We start from the raw sequence: 21,797 nt of genomic DNA, 5'->3' as shown, positions 1-21,797 counted from the left end.
TTTGTTTTGTGGAGGTGGAGCAGTGGTGTGTGTATGTGTATATGGGGGTTGGGGAGGGAGATAGGTTTCTGGAACTGGAGAAGATAACTTTGCAGCATTACAGATTGAGGCACTGCACTGGAGTGTTCATTCCCTGTGGACAGTGGACAGCGCCGTCGGCCTCTCTTACTAGTGTCAGGCTGGGGCTCCTCCATCTCTGGAACAGAAAGGGATGTGGTATCTGCTTTCATCGAGTATGCCAGTCTGCTTTTTCTTCAGCAACCTTATAGTTTGGAGATAAATATACAAATACACAAAAACTTAACCCCCTGGTTACTGTTATTATGTGAGTAAGCTTTGTGACCGACAGGGGGAGTTCACTGTTATACGCTGGTCAAGATCTCTTTGGGAAGCTGTAAAGTGCTTGAAGTCTGGGACCATGCTCTATTTGCTTCTGTCTCAATACATTTCTAGTGCTTGATTAACTTTCCTTGGCCTTCTTGGACCTTTTATTCTCTGTGGTATTGAGGGGTGGATGTTGACCTGATGTGGGCCCTGACTTGATGTATAGCTATTGGCTCATATTTGAACTTTGCCCCCACAGGAGAATGCTTTTAAGGTAAGGAAAATTATAATAACAGATTGGTTGTTTTTGATAAATTCCTCCTTGATCAGTTGACTGACTTCTAAGTAAATTTCCTAGATGATAATATGAATTAATAGTGAAGTAATTAAGAATACATTTTTACAAGGTTCCTAGGAAGACCACTGGCATGGAAAGAAAGCAACATGCAAAATGTGGTGCTTTAAAGTAGAGAAATAATATGTGTAAATTTGAGCAGAAAAAGTTAGCCTATCACTTATTTCCGTTGAATCTTAAAGAAAATTTTTGTTTGCTTGTAATTAAGAATTATAACTAGAAACATAATAAAATACAGTATCAATCTTGAAATGTCTGTAATTATAATTTGATGATATTCCTTTAGGTTACTCATTAGTTATAGAAATATTAAATAGAAACTCAAGAAACTTTAAGCAAGGTAGTTATCATATAATGATAGACATATATTCCAACTCTATCTGGGAATACTCCTTGACAGAATTTTGTGGGAGCTAGAAACATGAACAGATTTCCTAATTAAAGGAATAGAAATGACCTGACCCTTCTTGTTTGTATGTACACAATTGGAAACCACGCTGAAATTTTAAAAAATATCAATGAGTATAGTTGCCTTCTCTTCCTATGTTTAAACTTTTATTTCTCTTTTATTAGTCTGCAAAAAATAGTGAAGCTTTGCAAAGTAATGAGGAGACGGAAAATACAAAAAAGTTTCTGGCTTTGACTACTGCATCAGAAGAAACTGTTGGTGAGTAAAATTTATTCATCTTTATCTCAGAGTCATTGACTATTTGGATTAAAGTAAAATTCCCAATTCAGTTATTTTTTCTTTTTCTTTGTGAGTTTAACTCTTCTTTAGGGGAAATGATCACATTTGGTAGGATTATATGGAACACCCTGAATTTAGGTATGTTTCAGTCTTTTAGCGTTTGTATCTGCTCCGGGGTGAGGGGGACAGGGCAGGGAAAAATCAGGAAATAGACAAGGCATGTCTTTGCCTTTACTTCCTATGCCTCTTAGATGCCTCTAGATGCCTAGTTGATGCAGACAGTCCCCTAACTGCCTAGAATCCTCCCACAAGGTGTCTCACTCAGGCCTCTGCAGCCTCTTTCATTAACTTCCATTACTGATTTATCCTATTTCCTGTTCTCTCACAGTCTTGCTTTTGAGACCAGCCAATTAATTCTGAACTATGTTTCTACTTCCCCCGCTTGTGTGTATGTATATTTGTGATTCTTCTTCCCTTCCTCCCTCCCCTTTCCCTCTTGTCTCCTCCTCCTTTTCCTTTCCCTCTTCTTCCCCCCTCCTCCTCTTCCTCTCCCTTCCTCTTCTTTCTCCTTCTTCTTATTCTACTCCTCCTCCTACAGAAGTATTATGGAGTCATGTAACCTTTAACCTACTTATATAGCAGTAAATATTTTAGGGATTGGGAGGTGGTTGGTATGTTTTGGCAGGACACTTTTGAAATCCTTTAACCTACATCACATAAGTGGTCATCTAGTACTGCTTGGGCGTTAGACTGACTCTAAGCAGGGGCCTCTGATTTCTCTGAGAATCTTGGGATTCATTTTTCTTTTACTAAGTGAATGTCTAACATTGTAGAACCCCGAGAACTTGGTTCACGCTACTGCAGCTGTTGAGCATGAGCTTTGATGTGGATGAAATTCCTTCAGGTTTGTTCCTTTCTGGACCCAGCATTGAGAGCCCAGAAGCTGCTTGGGACAGAGGGATTTGGGTTTAGAATGCACCAAATGTTTCTCCTCAAGAAGGTGGTGCCCCATCTGGGTTGCCCTTTGTATGACTAAGGACTTGTAAAAAAATGAATCTTTCTGAGTTTCTATTGGATAGATCTTTATCTAAATTGGCCTTATTGAAATATCGTAATTGAAACACCAAAAAATATTTGCTTGTTAAAATGATAGATCATTTACTTTCTACTTCTTCTGTGTTGTTACAGAAGTAACACGTGTAATCTATATTAGAAAATATTGGTAAACGAGAAGAAAAAAATTACAATCACCTACATTCTCAACTTGTAGAGATAATCACTATTAATATTTTGGTTTACTCTTTATCTTTTGAGACATTTTTAGTGCATATATCCATATATTTTTAAAAATAAAAATGAGATCAAATTATATGTATGGTGTTTTGTAACCTGTTTTTCACTAATTTGTATCTCATGAGCACCTTTACTTATCAATCAGAACAGATCTGTGTGGTAGCTTGTTTCCATGATGGCTGCCATCAATTCCTTCCCTCTATGTATGTTCATTTCACTCCTCATTTAGAGATGGAGTCTATTTCTCCCTGTGTTTTCAGTCTGGGCTGGCCTACGAATACTTTGACCAATATATTACAGCAGAAGTAATACTACACCAGTTCCAGACCTAGCCAGTAAGAAGACTGGCAGTTTCTGCTTCTCTTCTCGGAAGCAGAGGACAGCAGGCCATCACGTAAGAGGTCAGACTACTCTGAAGCTGCCATGCCATGAGAAAGTCCAGCCAAGCCATATGGAGAGGGTGTGCAGAGAGAGAGTGATGCTGGCTGGTTCCCACCTGTAGTGAGTTGAGTAGTGTCCCACAAAAATTCATGTCCACCAGGAACCTTAGGATGTGACCTTTTTTGGAAATAAGATCTTTGCAGATGTAATTAGTTAAGATGAGGTCATACTGGATTAGGGTGGGCCCTCAATCCAATATTTGGTATCCTTATACGAAGAGAAGACACATGGAAACACAGAAACACAATGACACAGGGTAGAAGGCCATGTGAAGATAGAGGTAGAGATTAGAGTGATGTAGCTACAAGCCAAGGAACGCCAAGGATTGCCGGGAGCCACCAGAAGCTAGGAAGAAGCAAGGAAGGATTCTGCCCTAGAGACTTCAGAGGGAGTGTGGTCCTGCTGACACCTTGATTTCAGGTGTCTAGCTTCCAGAACTGTGAGAGAATGAATTTCTGTTGCTTTCAGGCATCCATTCCATAGTAATTTGTACAGCAGCCCTCAGAAACATTATACTGACTATTCCAGCTATCTCAGTGCAGCACCAGAGATGTGAGTGACGGAGCAAGCTTGGACATTTCATTCCTAGCAAACATCATGTAGACAATACCCAAGGCTAGACATATGGCTCCAGTTGAGCTGGTCCAGACGTCAGCAGCCAAATGCAGCCACCCCAGCTTAGGCCCCATTCATGGTGGAGCTGAGATAAATTATTTCTGGCATGTCCCTAAAATTACTGACCCGCAGAATCATGAGCATAATAAAATGGTCACTGTTTTATGCCAAGTTTTGTTTTTTACTTTTTATTTTGAAATAATTTTAAAATTACAGAAAAGTTGCAAAATAATACAGAGTTCCTATATACTCTTCACCCAGCTTCCCCTAATGTTAGCATCTTGTATAACCATAGTACAATGATCAAAACTAAGAAATTAAAATATTACAGTACTACTAGTTAAACTGCAGACCTTCTTAACATTTCACCAGTTTTTCCGCTAATATCCTTTTTATTTTCTAGTATCCAATCTAGGATCCCATATTGCGTGTAGTTGTAATGTCTCCTTAGTCTTCTCCAATTTGTGACAGTTCCTCATTCTTTCCTTGTCTTTCAGAATCTTGACACGTTTGGAGAGTACTGGTCAGTTATATTGTAAAATATCCTTCAATTTCAGTTTGTCTGATGTTTTCTCTTGGTTAGATGGAGGTTATGCATTTTTGGCAAGAATACCCCAGAAGTTATGTGCTCTCAGTCAGCCACACTCAGGGTACCTGATGTTGATATATCTTATTACTGGTGATATTAACCTTGAAAACTTGGTTAAGGTGGTGTCTGCCAGCTTTCTCTACTGTAAAGTTGCTATTTTTCCTTTAGCAATTAATAAGTATTTTGGGGGAGCTACTTTAAGACTATTCAAATATCCTGTTTCTCCTCAAAATTTTGCCCACTAATTTTAGCATCCATCAGTAGATCTTGCCTGCAATAATTATTACTATGTGCCACTAAATTTTGGGTGATTTTTTCACATGTAACAATGGATAACTGGAATGTTTTGCATCAGCATTATTTTTAATGACTGTATATTCACTATATGGATGTACCATCATTTGTTTAACTAATACCCTGGTATTAAACATTTTGATTATTTCCTTTGTTTTTTAATTTTTTACTTATATTTAATGCTGCAATAACATCCTTAGGCAATTATTCCATTGTTATCTTCTGTGGTAGACCAAAAAAATGGCCCCCCAAGAGATATCTGCATCAAATTCCTAGAAGCTATGAATGTTACCTTGTTTGGAAAAAAGATCTTTGCACATATGATTAAGTTACAGATCTTAAGACGAGGAGATAATCCTGCAATATGGAGGTGGGCCCTAAATGCCATCATAAGTATCCTTATAAGAGGGAGGCAGAGGGAGAAGAGGCACACAGAAGAGGAGAAGGCAATATGAAGATGGAAGCAGAGATTGGAGTGATGTGGCCTCAAGCCAAGGAATGCTGGCAGCCGCTAGCAGTTGGAAGAGTCAAGGAATGCAGTCTTACCTAGAGCCCTGGAGGGAGTGGGGCCCTACTGACGCCTTGATTTTGGACTTCTGGGCGCCAGAACTGTGGGACAATAAATTCCTATTGTTTTAAGCAACCAAGTTTGTGTTAATTTGTGACAGAAGCTACAGGAAACTAATATACCTTTGAATAAATTCCTACAAGAGAAATAACTTAGTCAAAGGAGTTGGACTTTTTAAAGATTTTTATCCAAATTGACTTATTGAAAGGTTATACCAATTTAGACTCCCACCAACATTGTAGCTGAATATTGTTTTCCTATACCCCCAACAACAATGGATTTTGTAATTCTTTTAAAGCTTTGTTTATTTAAAATAGAGTCACAATAATTTGTATCTCTCTGGTAATCAGAGAGCTTGAATATTTATTCTTTTGTTTAGCCATTTTGTGAATTACTTGTTCTTTTATAAAGTGAGATGTTCCTTTTTATTGATTTGAAGGACTCCTTTACATATTAAGGATACTAATTCTTTGATTGTTGTAAATATCAAAAACATTTTTTCTAACTTATTTTTCTTTAATTTTGTGGTATTTCTTGCTTTAACAAAGTTAACATGTTTTATTTAATTAAATCAGTCCTTTATATTATTAATTGTTGCTCTGCCTAAAAAGGCCTTTTCCAATTTAAGATAATATAAAAATGTACCTGTATTTTCCTTTGGTATAGTTATTATTTTATGAAATAATTTTAAATGCTAGTCTACTTGGAATTTGTTTTGGTGTCATTTATAAGGTAGAGAGTTGATCTAGTTTTTTTTTTCCTTCAATTTGATAGCTGTTTATCTCAAGACCTTTCACTGAATAATCCATTATTTCCCCACTTATTTGAAATGCTAACTTTATCATGCACTAATTGGGTCCATTTCCAAATTTTCTATTCTATTCCATTAATGTTTCTGTCAGTGCTGATGTTAGTATTGCACTGTTTTGATTATTGTAGCTTCATAATACATTTTATTAGGGCAGATATATTGTTGTCTTTTTAACAAGTGTTTTGGAATAACATGTTTTTCTCAAGCCTGTTTTTCTCTTTGAGAATTGTTTAGCAATGACTACATTACGTAAGAAAAAAGACTGCAAAGTACCTCTAAACCTATAGCTTATAAAATGCTTTTTTACTAACTTAAATGTCTAAGGACTATTGTATGAAGATAATCTGTCTCGAAAAGTACTACTTCTTATATTTTCTTTCATGTCTATCAGTAATTCTACACCTTCACGGAATTGAGACTACACTCCTTATTCCAAATAAAAAACATGGGCAGTGTCAGGAATGTGATGCTGGATGTGATAGTATCTCAGTATCTATATTTTAGAAAGCAGGAGCCAAATGCTGATTTCTCTAATGGAAGCGCCATTTCTAAGAGGCCACACCTGCTTGTGGTTGACTCTGGAGCAAGGACTGTAAGACAGGCTAGTCTGTAAGGGGATCCCTGGTGGCCTTTTGACATTAACATTTTCAGTCACAGAGTTCACTACCGAGTGAACTTTTGGCCCTGAGGGGCAAGACTTTTGTTTTCAGTTGCCCTTTCTTCAAAATCAAATCAGAACTATCAAATAGATGTAATTTTTAAAGCTCGTGGCGTGTATATTTGGCTTAAACTAGAGCTCACTGTTGTATCTCTGGAGTCGTGTGACTTCCGCAGGCTCCGTAGACATTTACAGTAATATTAGATTAGCATGAATTTTCTACCGTGGAAACCAGTTGGACTTAATGAGCTGAAAACTGGAGTGACCAGGGGCTTGAAAGCTTTGTTCAGAGATAATCACTGCTTTAAACATTATCATATTAGAGTTTCAATTTTCAGATTTCGAATTCCTGGTCAATGATTGTGTTTTAGCAGTATTTATTGTGTGCAAAGCAGATAAGATGCAAAAATAGAGTTGATGTTAAAGGAAATGGAAATAAAAGACAACATCAGGTGAACCGAATGTCTGTTGCCCTGTGCTCTTGCTACCGTCTATCTTGATTAGCTCACACTTGACCCGTTCACCAGAGTGAAGAGACAACGTTATTGTATGCCCGGTTCTTCAGATTTAATTATTTTTTTTTGATGACTGGTCTTTTACAAAAGGCGAATTCCTTAATGAAATTTTCTGCTGGCTCTTTATATTATAGGCACGTATTTAACAACAACACATATCTGACTTTTAAAAATCTTAAAAACCAAAAGAGGTAGTATTTACTTTAGACTACATTGTTAGCCTAATTACACTTTTTTTTTTTTTTTTACATTTTACATAAAATAATTAGTACCTTATTTCAAAAGAGGAAACTTTTGGATTCTTCAGTTTAAGAAAGGTATTATTAGCAGAGTATTTTCACTGCATGTATGAAAGAAATGAATAGAAATGCAAGAGTCCAATTTGAGCACATAGCACTGATTTTTGAAAGTCTCATATTCCTACTATTACAACATAGCTGCATACTGTAGAATAGTGTGAAACTGCATATGTCTGTTCCATTCTGAGATTGGTTTCTTTCCCATGTTACTCACTGAACTTCGACTACTTCTCTTAATTAAAAATATAAAAAATTATTTTGATCAGCCTATATATTACCATAGGTTTTAAAGTAAAATGTTCCTATAAGGCTTATTATGAAAACAGAAATCTTTTGCCCTTTTTCCCCCCATGATCATTTTTTCTTTGTTCCCAGGAAAGTGCAAAGTCCTTGTAAATTGTCCAGTAGGTGGCAGCATCTAGTTAAAATACATACTTTAAAAAGGATCTCGAATTTGGAGCCAGATTTATTTGAGCTTGAACTTTAAACACACACCTATGAACATACCCAAACCTACTTTCTACCTTTCTTCTTATTTTTTGTTTAAAAAAAGGGAGAAATTCTTAGGATGAGTATTCTTCCTTTTCTCTCCCAGTCATTTCCTTAACCTCTTATTTAGGAGTAGCTTGAGGGACTTTGGGCTGGTGGCAGAATGGCAATTTCCAGCCTGTTTTCCAGCCCCCCAAACACAAAAGATATCCTAGTCTCCTTCTAACATCACAAATAACTAACAGCAAAAAAAGAGAGAAAAGATACTTGTTATTGAGTTGTGTATTTAGTTTCATTTATAGGTACTAAATACAAATGGAGCCTTGACTCCAAGAGAAAGATAAAAGCGACATTAAATTGATTTTTACCATGTTTTGACTTTACAATTCAGAGATAATAACCTGAAATTTAAATACTGAGATTTTGAAGTAGACAATATTGCACTCGCTAGAGATCTCAGAAATATTTTAAAAATCTGTCCCACTCCATTGTTGAGGGATTACTTTTAAGTTTTTTTGGGGAAATGTTGTGAAAATCAACGCTCTTTGTCATACCAGTTTTCCCTTAATTTTCAGCATTTATCTGATGGATAGAGATAGAATTCAGTACTCTCTGGGAAAATCTGTATAGTGATGGGATTGTTTGTTATTAATGTTTTGATGGAGTTTATTCTTTTTTGCCTTTGTCACATTTGCCTCTTGTGACTCCAGCTCCAAATTTGTAAGTGGGTATAAGCACAAAACAGTGACATCTTAATCAGGCTTCTCAAAATTTGTGAATACCTCTTTTGAAGTGCTTTTCTGTGACATTCAGGTATGTGATACTTCTGCTCTTGGAGGTTAAGATCAAGATTCCAAGCAAATCTGGTAGTCTTTTTCTGCTCTGATTGCAGAGGACTGAAGGAGAAAATCACATAACTGTGCTGACTGATACAGCTAAGGATTTTTGGTCTTTAACCTCTGTTTGGATTCTCAGTATGGCTTAGCAATTTCTTTTGCATTCTCCAAAATGGCTATTCCAGATTGTTACTGTGTGCTTAACCTCCTATCCTCTTCTGCAAGTCCTTCACTCTGGCAGTCTTACTGTCCAGAGAAAATGGATCAAATGAGTGGGAATCCCTTCCACATTCTTTCTTTCTGTCTCTAAATTGCACTCTGACTGTTCTCCTCCATTCTCCTTCCCTCTTACCTTAGATGGAGGGAAGGTGCTCTTCTTCTCCAAGGCCAAAGTCAGTAACATCCCATTCCTTTCACTCTGCCCGTAGCTCCTGGTCCATCAATCGTTCTGTGTTTCACCTAGAGCTTCAGTCTTTCTTGTCTCTTCTGGCTCCTTTCCTTCAGTTTGCCGTGTTTAAATCTTCTGGTCCTAAGACAGAATTGAAGAGTTGTAAAACCAACCAAACATACAAATAAAACCTCTTCCCTCAGTTCTTCACCCTACTCCCAAATAGGTACCACTCAGTTCCCTCTTCTGCTTAAAGGTCAAACTTCTTGAAAGAATAGTCCACACCTACTGGTGCTATCTCGTCAGCTTCCACTTACTTCTCAACTTAATGGTCTGTATTTGCTCCTATCACACTGTAGAAACTACTTTATCAGTGGTCCTCCTAAATTCTAAATCTAGTGACATACTTCTAATTTTTATCCTACTTGACATCTCTGTAGCATTTGACACAGTTGACCACTCATAGAATAGTAACATCTTTATTGGATTCATTATTCCCTACTGGTTCTCCTGCCCCCCTGCCCCCTTACTTCTGTTGACCTTCAACAACTAGACAGCCAGTTATTTCTCTAGCAAAAATGGGTTTATTTGGGATCAGCAAAGAATTGCAATATGGCGTCTGCAACCATGGTGAGCCATGTGCAAGTCTCCCTTGACAAGGAGAGGAGAAACTCTTTTACAGAGGGGAAGAAGAAATTGGGAGGGCTATTGTAAACAAAGAGTCCAATGGAGGAGACTGAGGGTTTGAAGTGTAGTGGCTTTTCATTGACTCAGTTGTGACAGTCTCTCATTGGCTGACCTGTTGCTGGGCAAGAAGAGGAAGTCTTTCTTCTTCCTGTTGGGCTCTGCAATCATAGTAGGGCATGAGAGCTCCCCATTCTGGCCTCCCATTCCATTTTAAATGAAGTTTCTGTTTATTAATTTTCATACTTCCCGTTGTTGAAACTTATTCCTCCTTTTGTATGTTTTCTCTATCTTGGTTAATGGTTTCATCATCCATCCAGTCCTTGTGATGGTTAATTTTATGTGTCAACTTGACTGGATCGTAGGATGCCCAGCTGTCTGGTTAAGATTATTTCAGGGTATATCTATGAGGGTGTTTCCTGAAGAGACTAGCATTTGAATTGGTAGACTGAGTGGAAGTGCATTACCCTCCCCAATGTGGGTAGACATCATCCAATCTGTTGAGGACCTGAATAGAACTAAAAGGTGGAGGATGGGAGGATTTGCCCTCTCTGTGCCTGACTGCTTGAGTTAGGGCATTAATCTCTGGCCCTCAGTGATAGTTAAATTACCTTATTCTAATTATCTTTAGTTGTTTGCTTTGAGTCTTGTTGGGGTATGGTCACCTGGAAATAATGTTAGTTTTTGTGTCTTTTTAATAGTTATTCCTATTCTGAGAATTTTATAAGGACTTGGTGTTCAAATTTATTGAATGCATTTCAATATCTATTTAAATTATAAAGTTTTTCTTTCTTGACGAACTCATTTAATGTTTTAAAATTACTAGATTTAAAGACTAAATGAGTCTTATATTCCTGGGTCAATATTTCTTGGTTATAGAGAATTATTCCTTTAATTTAGTATCAGATTTGAAAGGCTGAATTTTTTCAGAATTTTTGTATCTATATTTATAAGTGAGATTAGCTCTGTGTGTGTGTGCATGTGTGTGTGTGTGACTGTGTGTACTCATGTGCATGTATGTTGTGGTATTGAGGGTAGAGGTGGGTTTGGGGGCATGTGTGTGTGTGTGTATGCTTTGTTGGGCTATGTGAACTTCATAAAATGAATGGGGCTGGCTGTTCATTTATTTCTATACTTTGAAACAGTTTATATGACACGAGGATTATCTGGTCCCTAAAACTTTGAAAGATTTCACTGGAAAAACCATCTGGTTCAAATAATTTCTTGGAGGCAACTCTCTGACTCTTTTCTCATCTTCTTTCATATTTACTATTTTATTTCAGTTTACTAGTCTTCTGGAGTCAATTTTGGCAATATGGCCATGTCACTGAAATTTTAAAGAATCCATTTCACTGAGATTTAAAATTTTACTAGTAAAATTTCATGTAGTATTTTAAAATAATAATTCTCCTTCTTATTGTTTATATGTCCCATTTCTTATTTCTAATTTTGTTCTTGTTTTTCTTCTCTCTCTTTAATCTAGAAGTTTTTTTTTTTAAGTCAACTTCTATTTTAGCACAGTTTTAGATTTACAGAAAAATTGTGAAGACAGTACAGAGATTTCCCATATACCTGCAACCAGTTTCCCCTGTTATTAACATTGGTATGGTACGTTTGTTACAATTAATGAACCAATCTTGATGCATTATTATTAACTAAAGTCCATACTTTATTCGGACTTTTTACCTAATGCCCTCTTTCTGTTCCAGGGTCACTTCTAGGACACCACATTACATTTAGTCCTCATGTCTCTTTTGGCTACTCTTGGCTGTGCACTTTCTCAGACTTTCCTTGTTTTTGATGACCTTGGCAGTTTTGAGGAGTGCTGGTCAGGTATTTTGTAGAATTTGCTGCAATTTCGATTTATTCATGTTTTTCTCATGATTAGACTAGGGTTGTATGTTCTTGAGAGGAAGACCACAGAGTTCAAGTGCCATATCCATTACATCACATCATACTATCAACATAAATTATCACTGTTCATGTTAACTTTGAACACCTTGCTGAGTTTTGGTCAGATTTCTCCACTTTAAAATTTCTGTATTTTTTCCCTTTTCCATACTGTCCTCTTTGGAAGGAAGTTACTCTGTGCAACCCATACTTGAAGAGTGGGGGGTTATGCTTCACCTCCTTGAAGGCAGAGTATTTAATAAATTATTTTGAATTATTCTGCATGGGAGATTTGTCTATTCTCCCCATTTATTTATTTATTCAATCATTTATTTAAGTATAGACTCATGAATATTTATTTTGTACTTTGAGTTTTAACCCAATATCACTTTATTTTGTTGCTGAAAATTTTTCCAGCTTTGGCCATTGGGAGCTCTTTTAGTTGACTCCTGTGTCCCTTTATTGTACCTCCAACATTGTGAGTTTTGTTTTATTGTTGTTGTTGAGCACTTTCTTACTTTCTGGCACTAGGAGATGCTCAGACTCGTATATTTCCTACCTGAGTCCTAGAACTAGCCATTTCTCCAAGGAGCCCTGGTTCCTCTGATTGGAGAATGGTACTGGAAACCAAGGTCTGGACACTAGGCGTGCTTGTTGCTACTGGGGAGTTGCTGATTTTAGGTCCTCTCAGAAAGGAAATATTTGTGTATATACTGAACTGTTATATACATATCTATAAATATTTCTATGTGTAATCATCTATATCTGTATTAAGCTACCCATGAGTTCATACTGATGTCTCTCACTTTACTCTGTTACCACATGGATCATTCTTCCCCTTGCTTATCTGTAACCTCCGCTCCAACAGTAAGAAACCCAGCTCTCACCATCGGCCCTCCATTTACTTGTTTAATTCCACTATACAAGTATAATGATATCACTATTATTACCCTGTACCCCCATAGGAAACAACTGAACTGGAGTACAGTGCTCCAGTGTAGTTTCTGGTGCCGTTAGTCTTACAGACTCTATTCATTTCCAAAGTTACTTAAGATGATCACCTTTTTCCTCCACTCCCTGCAGTGAGATTGTTTAACCCCAAACAGTTAGATTGTTTTGTCACATTCTGCATTCCATCCTGGGATTCTACGACATCCTAAATAACGTTTTGAAAATTTTCACACATTAAGGTTCACTCTTTGTGCTGTGAAGTTATAGGTTTTCAAAAATGCATAGCGTCGTGTAACCACTGTTACAGTTTCATATCATACAGAATAGTTTTACCACCCTAAAAAATCCGCTGTGTGAATTCCCATTAAACCCTCCCCCCAAACTCCTAGCCACCACTGATCTTTTTACTGTCTCTATAGTTTATTTTTTCCAGAATGTTGTATAATTAGAATCATACAGTATGTAGCCTTTTCAGATTGGGTTTTCACTTAGCAATATGCATTTGGGATTTATCCATGTCTTTTTGTGGCTTGATAGCTCATTTCTTTTTGTCACTGAATAACATTTCATTCTATGGATGTACCACAGTTTATTTGTACCTTCATCTATTGAAAGATATCTTGATTGCTTCCAGTTTTTGGCAATTATGAATAAAGCTGCTTCAAATGTTTGTGTGCAGGCTTTTTTGTGGCCCTAAATTTTCAATTTATTTAGGTAAAGGTCTAGGAGCAGGATTGCTGGATCATATAGTAAGACTGTTTAACTTTGTAAGAAACTGCCTGTCTTCCAAATTGGCTATACCATTTTGCATTCCCACCAGCAAAGAATGAGCATTTTTGTCACTCTGCATCCTTGCCAGCAATTGGTATTGTCAACTTTTTGGATTTTAGCCATTCTAATAGGTATATAGTGGTATTTCGTTGTTTTAATTTGCATTTGCATTTCCCTAATGACAAATGATGTTGAATATCTTTTCAGATGCTTATTTGCCATCTGTATATTTTCTTTAGTGAGTTGCCTGTTCAGATGTTTTGCCCATTTTAAAAATTTGTTTGTTTGTTTTCTTATTATTGAGTTTTAAGAGTTCTTTGTATATTTTGGATACAAGTCCTTTATCAGATATGTGTTTTACAAATATTTTCTCCCAGCCTGTGGCTTGTCTTTTCATTCTCTTAACTGTCTTTTGCAGAGCAGAAGTTTTTAATTTTTATAAAGTTCAACTTGTTAATTTTTTCTTTCATGGGTCACGCTTTTGGTGTTCTGTATAAAAACTCATCACCAAACCCAAGGTCACGTAGATCTTTCTCGTATGTTTTCTTTTAGAAGCTTTAAAGTTTTGCATTTTACATTTAAGTTTATAATCCAGTTTGAGTTAATTTTTGTGAAAAGTGTAAGGTCTGTGTCTAGGTTCTTTTCTTTTATTATTTCTGATTATGGACATCCACTTGTTCCAGCACCATTTGTTGAAGAGATTATCCTCTCTCCATTGAATTGTTTTTGCTCTTGTGTTAATGATCAGTTGACTATATTTTTGTGGGTCTATTTCTGAACCCTCTATTCTGTTCCAGTGATCTATGTGTCTGTTCTTTGCCCAATACCGTGCTATCTGATTTACAACTAGTGTTTCTCTTTTTAAAATTATACTTGCAGATTTTTCTTTTTATACCTTCAAGAACAAGTTTTGAATTTCTTTGCTAATTCTAGCTCTTATCTTTATTATTTCTTTTCTTGAACTTCTTTTGTTATTGTTTTCTCTAGCTTCTTCAGCTAAATTAGTTAAGCTCATTTTATTTTCTCTTAAAATATGCGTCTTAGTCTGCTAGGACTGCCATAAAAATATACTGCAGACTGGGTGGCTTAAACAGCAGAAATTTATTTTCTCTTAGTTCTGGAGGTTAGAAGTCCAAGATCAATGTGCTGGAAAATTCATTTTTTGGTGACTATCTCTCTTCCTGGCTTGCAGATGGCCACCTTCTCCCTGGGTCCTCACATGACCTTTTCTCTGTGCACAAGGGGAGGAGGGGGGGATAAAGATATCTCTGGTGTCTCTTCTTCTTCTCATAAGGACACCAGTTCTATCAGATTAGGACCCCACCCAATGACCTCATTTAAGTTTAATTACCACTTTAAAGGCCCTGTCTTCAAATACAGCCACGTTGGGGGTTAGGGCTTCAACATATGAATTTTGGAGGGAGACAGTTCAGTTCATAATGATATATGATAAAAAGCATTGTTGCTATGAATTTATTTCTGAATATAGCCGTATCTCTATACTACATTTTTTGGTATGTGGTGTCGTCATTATTCTCTACAAGTTGTTATTCTTATTTCCTCATTGCTTTAATAGTTAATTAGAAAATGATGACACCTTGCCCTTGTTCTCCAGAATTTTTTATAAGCACTATATTTTAAAAGCTAATATAGAAATTTATGATATTGTGTCATTGTTTCGATATTTTGAGTTTATTGAAATTTTCTTTATTGTCTGATAGAGTGGTTCTCAATTGTAGGGGACATTTGAATATGTGCATTTTTGGTTGGCATATGATGTGGGGTGGGGGGAGGGCTTCTTCTAGTTCACAGGAGTGAGAGAGAACTTCTGGATCTCCTCCATGCCACAGACCAGCCATGGGAATTGTGTGTGTGTGTGTATGAGAGAGAGAGAGAGAGAGAGCGAGAGGGAAGGGGGAGAGAGAGAGAGAGAGACAGTGAGAGAGTGAGAGAATATTTCAGGCCCCACCTCCCTCTAAACATGCCACACCACCATTGCTGCTTTGCAGCTGTCATGGGGAGGTGTGGAGCATGTATGTGGAGTCTCCTCCCCGAGTTCCAGGTGTGTGGTGAGGCAGAGCCTGCTCTGCTCTGGGTTGCCCCATTCTCTTTGAGGATCTCTATCCAATTCCGGGATTTCACCTCCGAGGGGATGTGTGCCAGGGAGCAGCCTCACGCTTGTGTCACTTGCATATACTCTACACTCATCCCCTCTGATGCTCTTCTGGGTCCTTCCCTATTGTCTGAGATGGGCATTAAGTTCTTCCCTAGGTGGCAGGCAACAAATTGCATCCTGCAATCTTCCTCTTTCAGGACTCTTATTAAAAATTGTGCTCAGTCCTTCAAGCTCTGGCTCTAGATGTCTGAAGTGAGATTTTTTTCTTTTTTTTTTAAAATAGGCCCACTCTGTTAGAGAACTTTTATTTTATTTATTTTTTAAAATTTTTTATTTATTTTTTTATTTTTTCCCCCAAAGCCCCAGTAGATAGTTGTATGTCATAACTGCACATCCTTCTAGTTGCTGTATGTGGGACACGGCCTCAACATGGCCGGTGAAGTGGTGCGTCGGTGCGCGCCTGGGATCCGAACCCCGCGCCACCAGCAGCGGAGTGCACGCACTTAACCGCTAAGCCACGGGGCCGGCCCGAGATTTTCTTTTTCCAGAAAGATGTTTGTAGTGAGGAGAGGACTTAAAAAAATTTCCTATTAAGTTTTTTGTTTTGACATAATTTCAGACTTAAAGTCTCAAGAAAAGTAGAAAGAATTCTCAAATACCCTTTACCCAAATTCTCCAGGTGTTAACGTTTTACCACACTTTCCTTTTCTTTTTCCATTTGTGTATACATATATATCTCCCCTTTGTCTCCCTCTCCACATGCTTGCACACATACACACACATACACACAAATCAGGAAATTAACATTGATACCATACTATTGTCTAATCTACAGACTTTATTCATTTTTGCCAATTGTCCCACTAAAATCCTTTATAGCAAAAGAAAATCCCAGATCATGTATTGCATTTAGCTGTCATGTCTCTTTAGTCATTCTTTGTGTTTTATGACACTGGCATTTTTGAAGACTATAGCCCTGTTATTTTGTAGACTGTTCCCCAGTTTGGGTTTGTTTATGTTTCCGCACGATTAAGTTCAGGTTATGCATTTTTGGCAGGAATCCCATAGAAGTATACTGTGTCCTTCTCCATGGATGATATCAGGAAGCACATGACGTTGATTGTCCCATTCTGGTGATGTTAACCTTGATGACTTGGTTAAAGTGGTATCTGCCAGGTTTCTCCACTGTCAAGTTACTATTTTTCCTTTTGTACTGAATATGTTATCTTGTAGGGAGATACCCGGAGGCTCTTATCTTGTTATTCTTCAGATTTTCACCCACTGTTTTTTTTTTTTTTTTTTTTTTTAACTGTAAGGAAGAGCTTTCTAAAGGAGGAGTTTTAGAATTCAGAAAATGCTTTTTTTTCCTCAAGGAGTTAAGCTCCTGCAATTGAATGCCTGACTTTCAAAACTCTTGTGTTTTAAACTCAAACTGAGCTATGAGGCCTTTGTTCTAGTCTGTACCCCCTGCTGTCTGAGGCAACAAATACTACTGAGACTATGGGTGAAGAGCCACAGATTCACAAGAATGATTTTAGCCTAGGACAAGGCCCTAGGTTTAAAATCTTCAAATAGTGTCTTGCTATAATAGTTTTTATTATTGCAAGTTTTCATATTTTTGTGTCTTTATGGGTGCTTTGGTGTATAATTGAATGAAATTGCTATTAAAAAGGAATTATGGGATCAAAAATAAATATATTACCACTTTAGGTATATGACATAACTTAAACTCTGAACAAAATATTGCCAAATTGCTGACTTGCTGAGCCTGCTATAATGAATATTTAAGACCCCTAATAATAATGGTTGTAAAAAAATTAAAATTTAAAAGAACTTTAAACCTTTTTGTCTTTTGAATAGCTTACCCCTCTCCCACCAAGGCTTACACCACTAATTTGCTAGATTAACTCATAAAATATTGTACAAGGATTAAAGTTGTAATGTCAATCCCAATGATGCTGTATTATTATGAGTTCCAAATTAAGGAGTTGGAATTGATGAATTTGTTTTTACTATCAGAAGTTGTATGTGTGGAATTGGGTGATGTTTGTCTGTTGGGGTGAAAATGTCTTCTGCCTGCTTCCTTTGTCTGTATCATCTCAGAGGGGCTATTTGAACCAGGTTTGTTTCAGAGATAGGTGGTGGGTCCTGTAATACCTTCAAGACTTGTCATGTTTTCTGAAGCAAAAACATTTCTGTGCCACAACCTGGCAGATTGTCTTATGTTAAGGCATAGAGAGAGAATTAAAAAAAAGGATGCTTACTTATGTTAGCAGTTTCTTGCAAATATACAATGTCTAAATAGGAGGACATAAAATAGATTACAGTAAAACAAGAAAGAGTTGAAAAACGTAATTTCCTAATTTCTTTATGCGTTTTAGCCCAAGAGAATAAATCACAAAAGAAAGCTAACTGCTGAGTCCCCTCAGTTTTCTTTTCAAATACATTCTTGTATCCTGTAGAATATATACATATAGAATCTATCTTGACCTTATATTTGAAATCATCACCTTGGGGATCTACAATAAAAAAGACAAACACAATTACAGTTAATCAGTGTACAGATTCTCTGTATTGTGAATGTTGGAATTTGGAGACATTATCTCAGGAGAGTTAATGTGATATTTTAGCACACGCCTCTACATCCTCTTTGCACAGAAGTTCTAGGGAACTGCTATTTGACTATCTTGATTTCTGCTGTTTGTTTCAGTGGCTTGTGTGTACAAAGATGATTATCATTTCTACCTGGATGTGACATTGTCTTAAGAAATACGTGTATGGAGGAGATTGAGGAATATTGCAGAGAATATAAAATCTTATTTTTTTAAACAATTGTTCATGTAGACAATTGCTTATTTATTTCGTGTGTCTTGAACAAGTGATTTTTTAAATCAATAGATCCTTCTTGCTATGAGCATGAAGACTCAGTGTTTTTCTCGGTGTTTCACACCCAAGTCCCTCCAGAAGAATATGAAAATCGTATACAGATTATCAATCAAGGTATGTTTTAATTTGTGTGATTACACATATTGTCACAAGAAAATGCTAGCTGTATACAGAAATATTTACAGATGAAATCATTTGATGTGGTTTAATCTAGAAGTGGTGGAAATAGGTGAGGTCCTAGATGAAACAAGATTGGTCATGAGTTAACCATTGTTGAAGTTAGTTGTTTAAGGTTCATTATACCATTATTTCTACTTTTGGATGCTTGAAATTTTAGATAATAAAGAGTTAAAGAAAAGCTGGCTGCAAGTAATGGAAACCTAGCTTTAGCGAAAAAGAAAATTTATGGAAAGAATCCTGGTGGTAGACAGCTTTCTTTGATGACCAAGAGCATATTCTGTGGTTAGTCATTGAGAGGGAGATTCAATTCCAAAATCCTGGAGAAGAGACCAACTGACCCAGCTTGGGTTAGATACCTACCTCTGGACCAACCAATTTGTCCAACCCAGCAAGTGTTGGGGTCAGTATAGGAACATGGCAGCCTCTTCTGTGGATCACCACCAGGACAGAGAGGAAAAGAGGACATTTCTAGTGAGACAATTCTGGCCAGACAATCCAATGTTTTTTCCTATAATTTATTAAAGGTATATCTTAAAGAAACTCTATTATAAATGGAGATGTGAATGCATTTAATTTGGGTTATTTTAATGTCGTATTGTCTAGGAATATATGAAACTTCAACTGAATGAATAAATCTCATATTTCAACTTAAAAGACTATATGCAACTTGGATTATGGGAAAAAGTTATATCTAAGGAGGCCACTCACCAAAAAAGTCATTCATACTTTAACTATTGGTAGTTGATTTAAAAAATAATTATGTTTGGGACGGCCCAGTGGCATAGTGGTTAAGTTCGCATGCTCTGCTTTGGTGGCCTGGGGATCACAGGTTCGGATCCTGGGCATGGACCTACACACCACTTATCAAGCCATGCTGTGGCAGGCATCCCCCATGTAAAGTAGAGGAAGATGGGCACGGATGTTTGCCCAGGGCCAATCTCCCTCAGCAAAAAGAAGAGGATTGGCAAAAGGTGTTAGCTCAGGGCTAATCTTCCTCAACAACAACAGCAGAAAATTATGTTATTGATTAAAAAATAAAACCTAATTATAAAGCACAGATTTATTTGCCTAGAAACTTATAACTTAAATTTGAGTAAAACTTTTTTTTACTGAAATTTATTTTTTGTTTGAAAAAAACTTAAATCCAGAGATCTTACTCTTTTCCTGGTTCTTTCCAGCTATTATTATCAAAATTTATTCTTTAATTTTTAAATTTGTATGCAATCTTTGGTAATTAGCTAGACATACACCAATTGGCTAGCTGCCTTAATCCTTTTTATTGAAGTAACCTCTCTTATAAAACAAAGGTAACTTTTAAGTAAACCTTGTCTGGATTGAGCTACTGGCTGGTGTTTTTACCTTTTGGACTCTAGTGTGGCAATTTGTCCTATTTTGTAGGATAGACTCCATTTGTCATTTAAAAAGACTCTTCTTGGGCTGGCCCCATGGCTTGGCGGTTGGGTGCGCGCGCTCGGCTGCTGGCGGCCGGGGTTCGGATCCGGGCGCGTGCCGACGCACCGCTTCTCTGGCCATGCTGGGGCCGGGTCCCACGTGCAGCGGCTGGAGGGATGTGGAACTGTGACATACAACTATCTACTGGGGCTTTGGGGGGAAAAATAAATAAATAAAGTTTAAAAAAAATAAAAAATAAAAAGACTCTTCTTTATGCATATTTTTAGAGCTTTAATGAAGAGTTCACATGATCTTGTTTTAAATGCTTTGAATGCGACTACAGTAAAAACAAGACATTTAATAAAGGGAATAAGAGTCCACAAGTATTTTTCTTACCTTGTTTTGAGCACTCGGGGTCTGAACAACTCAGAGGGTGACGTAAGCCTCTTTTGAAAGGTTGAGAAAAACTGACAAACTGAGATGGGCTCCCGGGCTTTGTGCGGATGGGATGTAGACCATCCAGGACATTTATGCCCAGAGCTTGGTTAAAGACGGGTTTGAACAGAAAGTTTATTGTTCAGAAAGGGTGATGGCAAATTAATAGAATAGTGGGAAATGACTCTAGTCTTTAGGGAAAGTTTTGTTTCATATAGAGACTAAAATAAAATATATTTTAAAGTCCCCATAACATCAGAGATTTCTCCTTCACATATATCACTTGAAGTTTTTTTCATATTTCCCGTGGAAATATGAAGGAATCAACAGCAAGAAGATTGGTACATGATAATGAATAACAAAAAAAGTTTTATGAGAACTTCATAGCAAATTGTGGTAGCACATTTATCTTTTTAAGAATAAATCTCCATATATATTGGGTTTCTGGAGCTGGAATTTAGAAGTTCTTCTATGTGTATTTTATTTCTTATATATTTTAATATATGCTTAAGGTAAAATTTTAGCATAATGGACAATTATAATTATGAAAAAATTTTGAACTTTTTTAATATTAGATTTTACCTATGATGTGGAAAGAAATGAGTCGTTGATCAAAGCAGAAAAGAAACCTTACTCAAATACAGAAAAGATTGAGCTCAGGGGTAAACACAGCCAGGATTTTATTAAACGAAACATTGAGGTACGTACTTAGAAATTTAGAAGCGAATGTCGGACTAAATGAGTTGTGTTCAGTATCTTTAAATATTTTTTTGACTATGATACATGTATATGTAATTGAAACAGTATATATAACTGAAAGAAAACTTTTATGAGCCAGTACTTTTAACTTCACTATTTTCTATTCCATCCTAACCTATCCTGTCATATCCTATCCTACCCCTTTTAAAAAATGCTAGCTGCGGGAGAAGGTCAAATACCGTATGATTTCCTTCATTAAGTAGTAGATAATAACAACAATAAACAAACACTTAGAGACAGAGATTGGATTGGGGGTTACCAGAAGGGAAGGGGGGAGGGAGGAGGGCGAAAGGGATAGTTCGGCACATGTGTGTGGTAATGGGTTGTAATTAGTATTTGGGTGGTGAACATGATGTAATCTATGCAGAAATAGAAGTATAATGATGTACACCTGAAATTTATACAATGTTATAAACCAATGTTACTGCAATAAACAAACAAACAAACAAAAATGCTAGCTGCAACTTAATGTGTTTATTTCATTACCCAGAAATGAATCTACCTCCTGCAATTTAGAAAACTTTTATTTAGATAATAGCTTTGCACAGTGTTTCCCAGATTTTAAACTGC

The 21,797-nt window shown here is 36.7% G+C and overlaps 1 protein-coding gene across 2 annotated transcripts in view; it reads left to right on the top strand.

Moving 5' to 3' along the window:
- Positions 1 to 21,797, top strand: part of FSIP1 (fibrous sheath interacting protein 1) — a 162,332-nt gene that overhangs the window by 9,029 nt on the left and 131,506 nt on the right. Inside the window, exons 4-7 of one of the 2 annotated variants that reach the window (XM_087429116.1) lie at positions 1,253 to 1,342; positions 2,032 to 2,038; positions 18,474 to 18,575; positions 21,044 to 21,168. In XM_087429116.1, coding sequence (XP_087285242.1) covers positions 1,253 to 1,342; positions 2,032 to 2,038; positions 18,474 to 18,575; positions 21,044 to 21,168 — 324 coding nt within the window. Of the gene's footprint in view, positions 1 to 1,252; positions 1,347 to 2,031; positions 2,039 to 18,473; positions 18,576 to 21,043; positions 21,169 to 21,797 lie in introns of both variants that reach the window. The other variant, XM_004421400.3, reaches the window with a different exon arrangement.

Source organism: Ceratotherium simum, chromosome 3 (genome assembly GCF_057802395.1).
Source record: "Ceratotherium simum simum isolate JZ-2026a chromosome 3, ASM5780239v1, whole genome shotgun sequence".
Lineage (NCBI taxonomy): Eukaryota > Metazoa > Chordata > Mammalia > Perissodactyla > Rhinocerotidae > Ceratotherium > Ceratotherium simum.
This window is presented reverse-complemented; position numbering and strand designations above follow the sequence as displayed.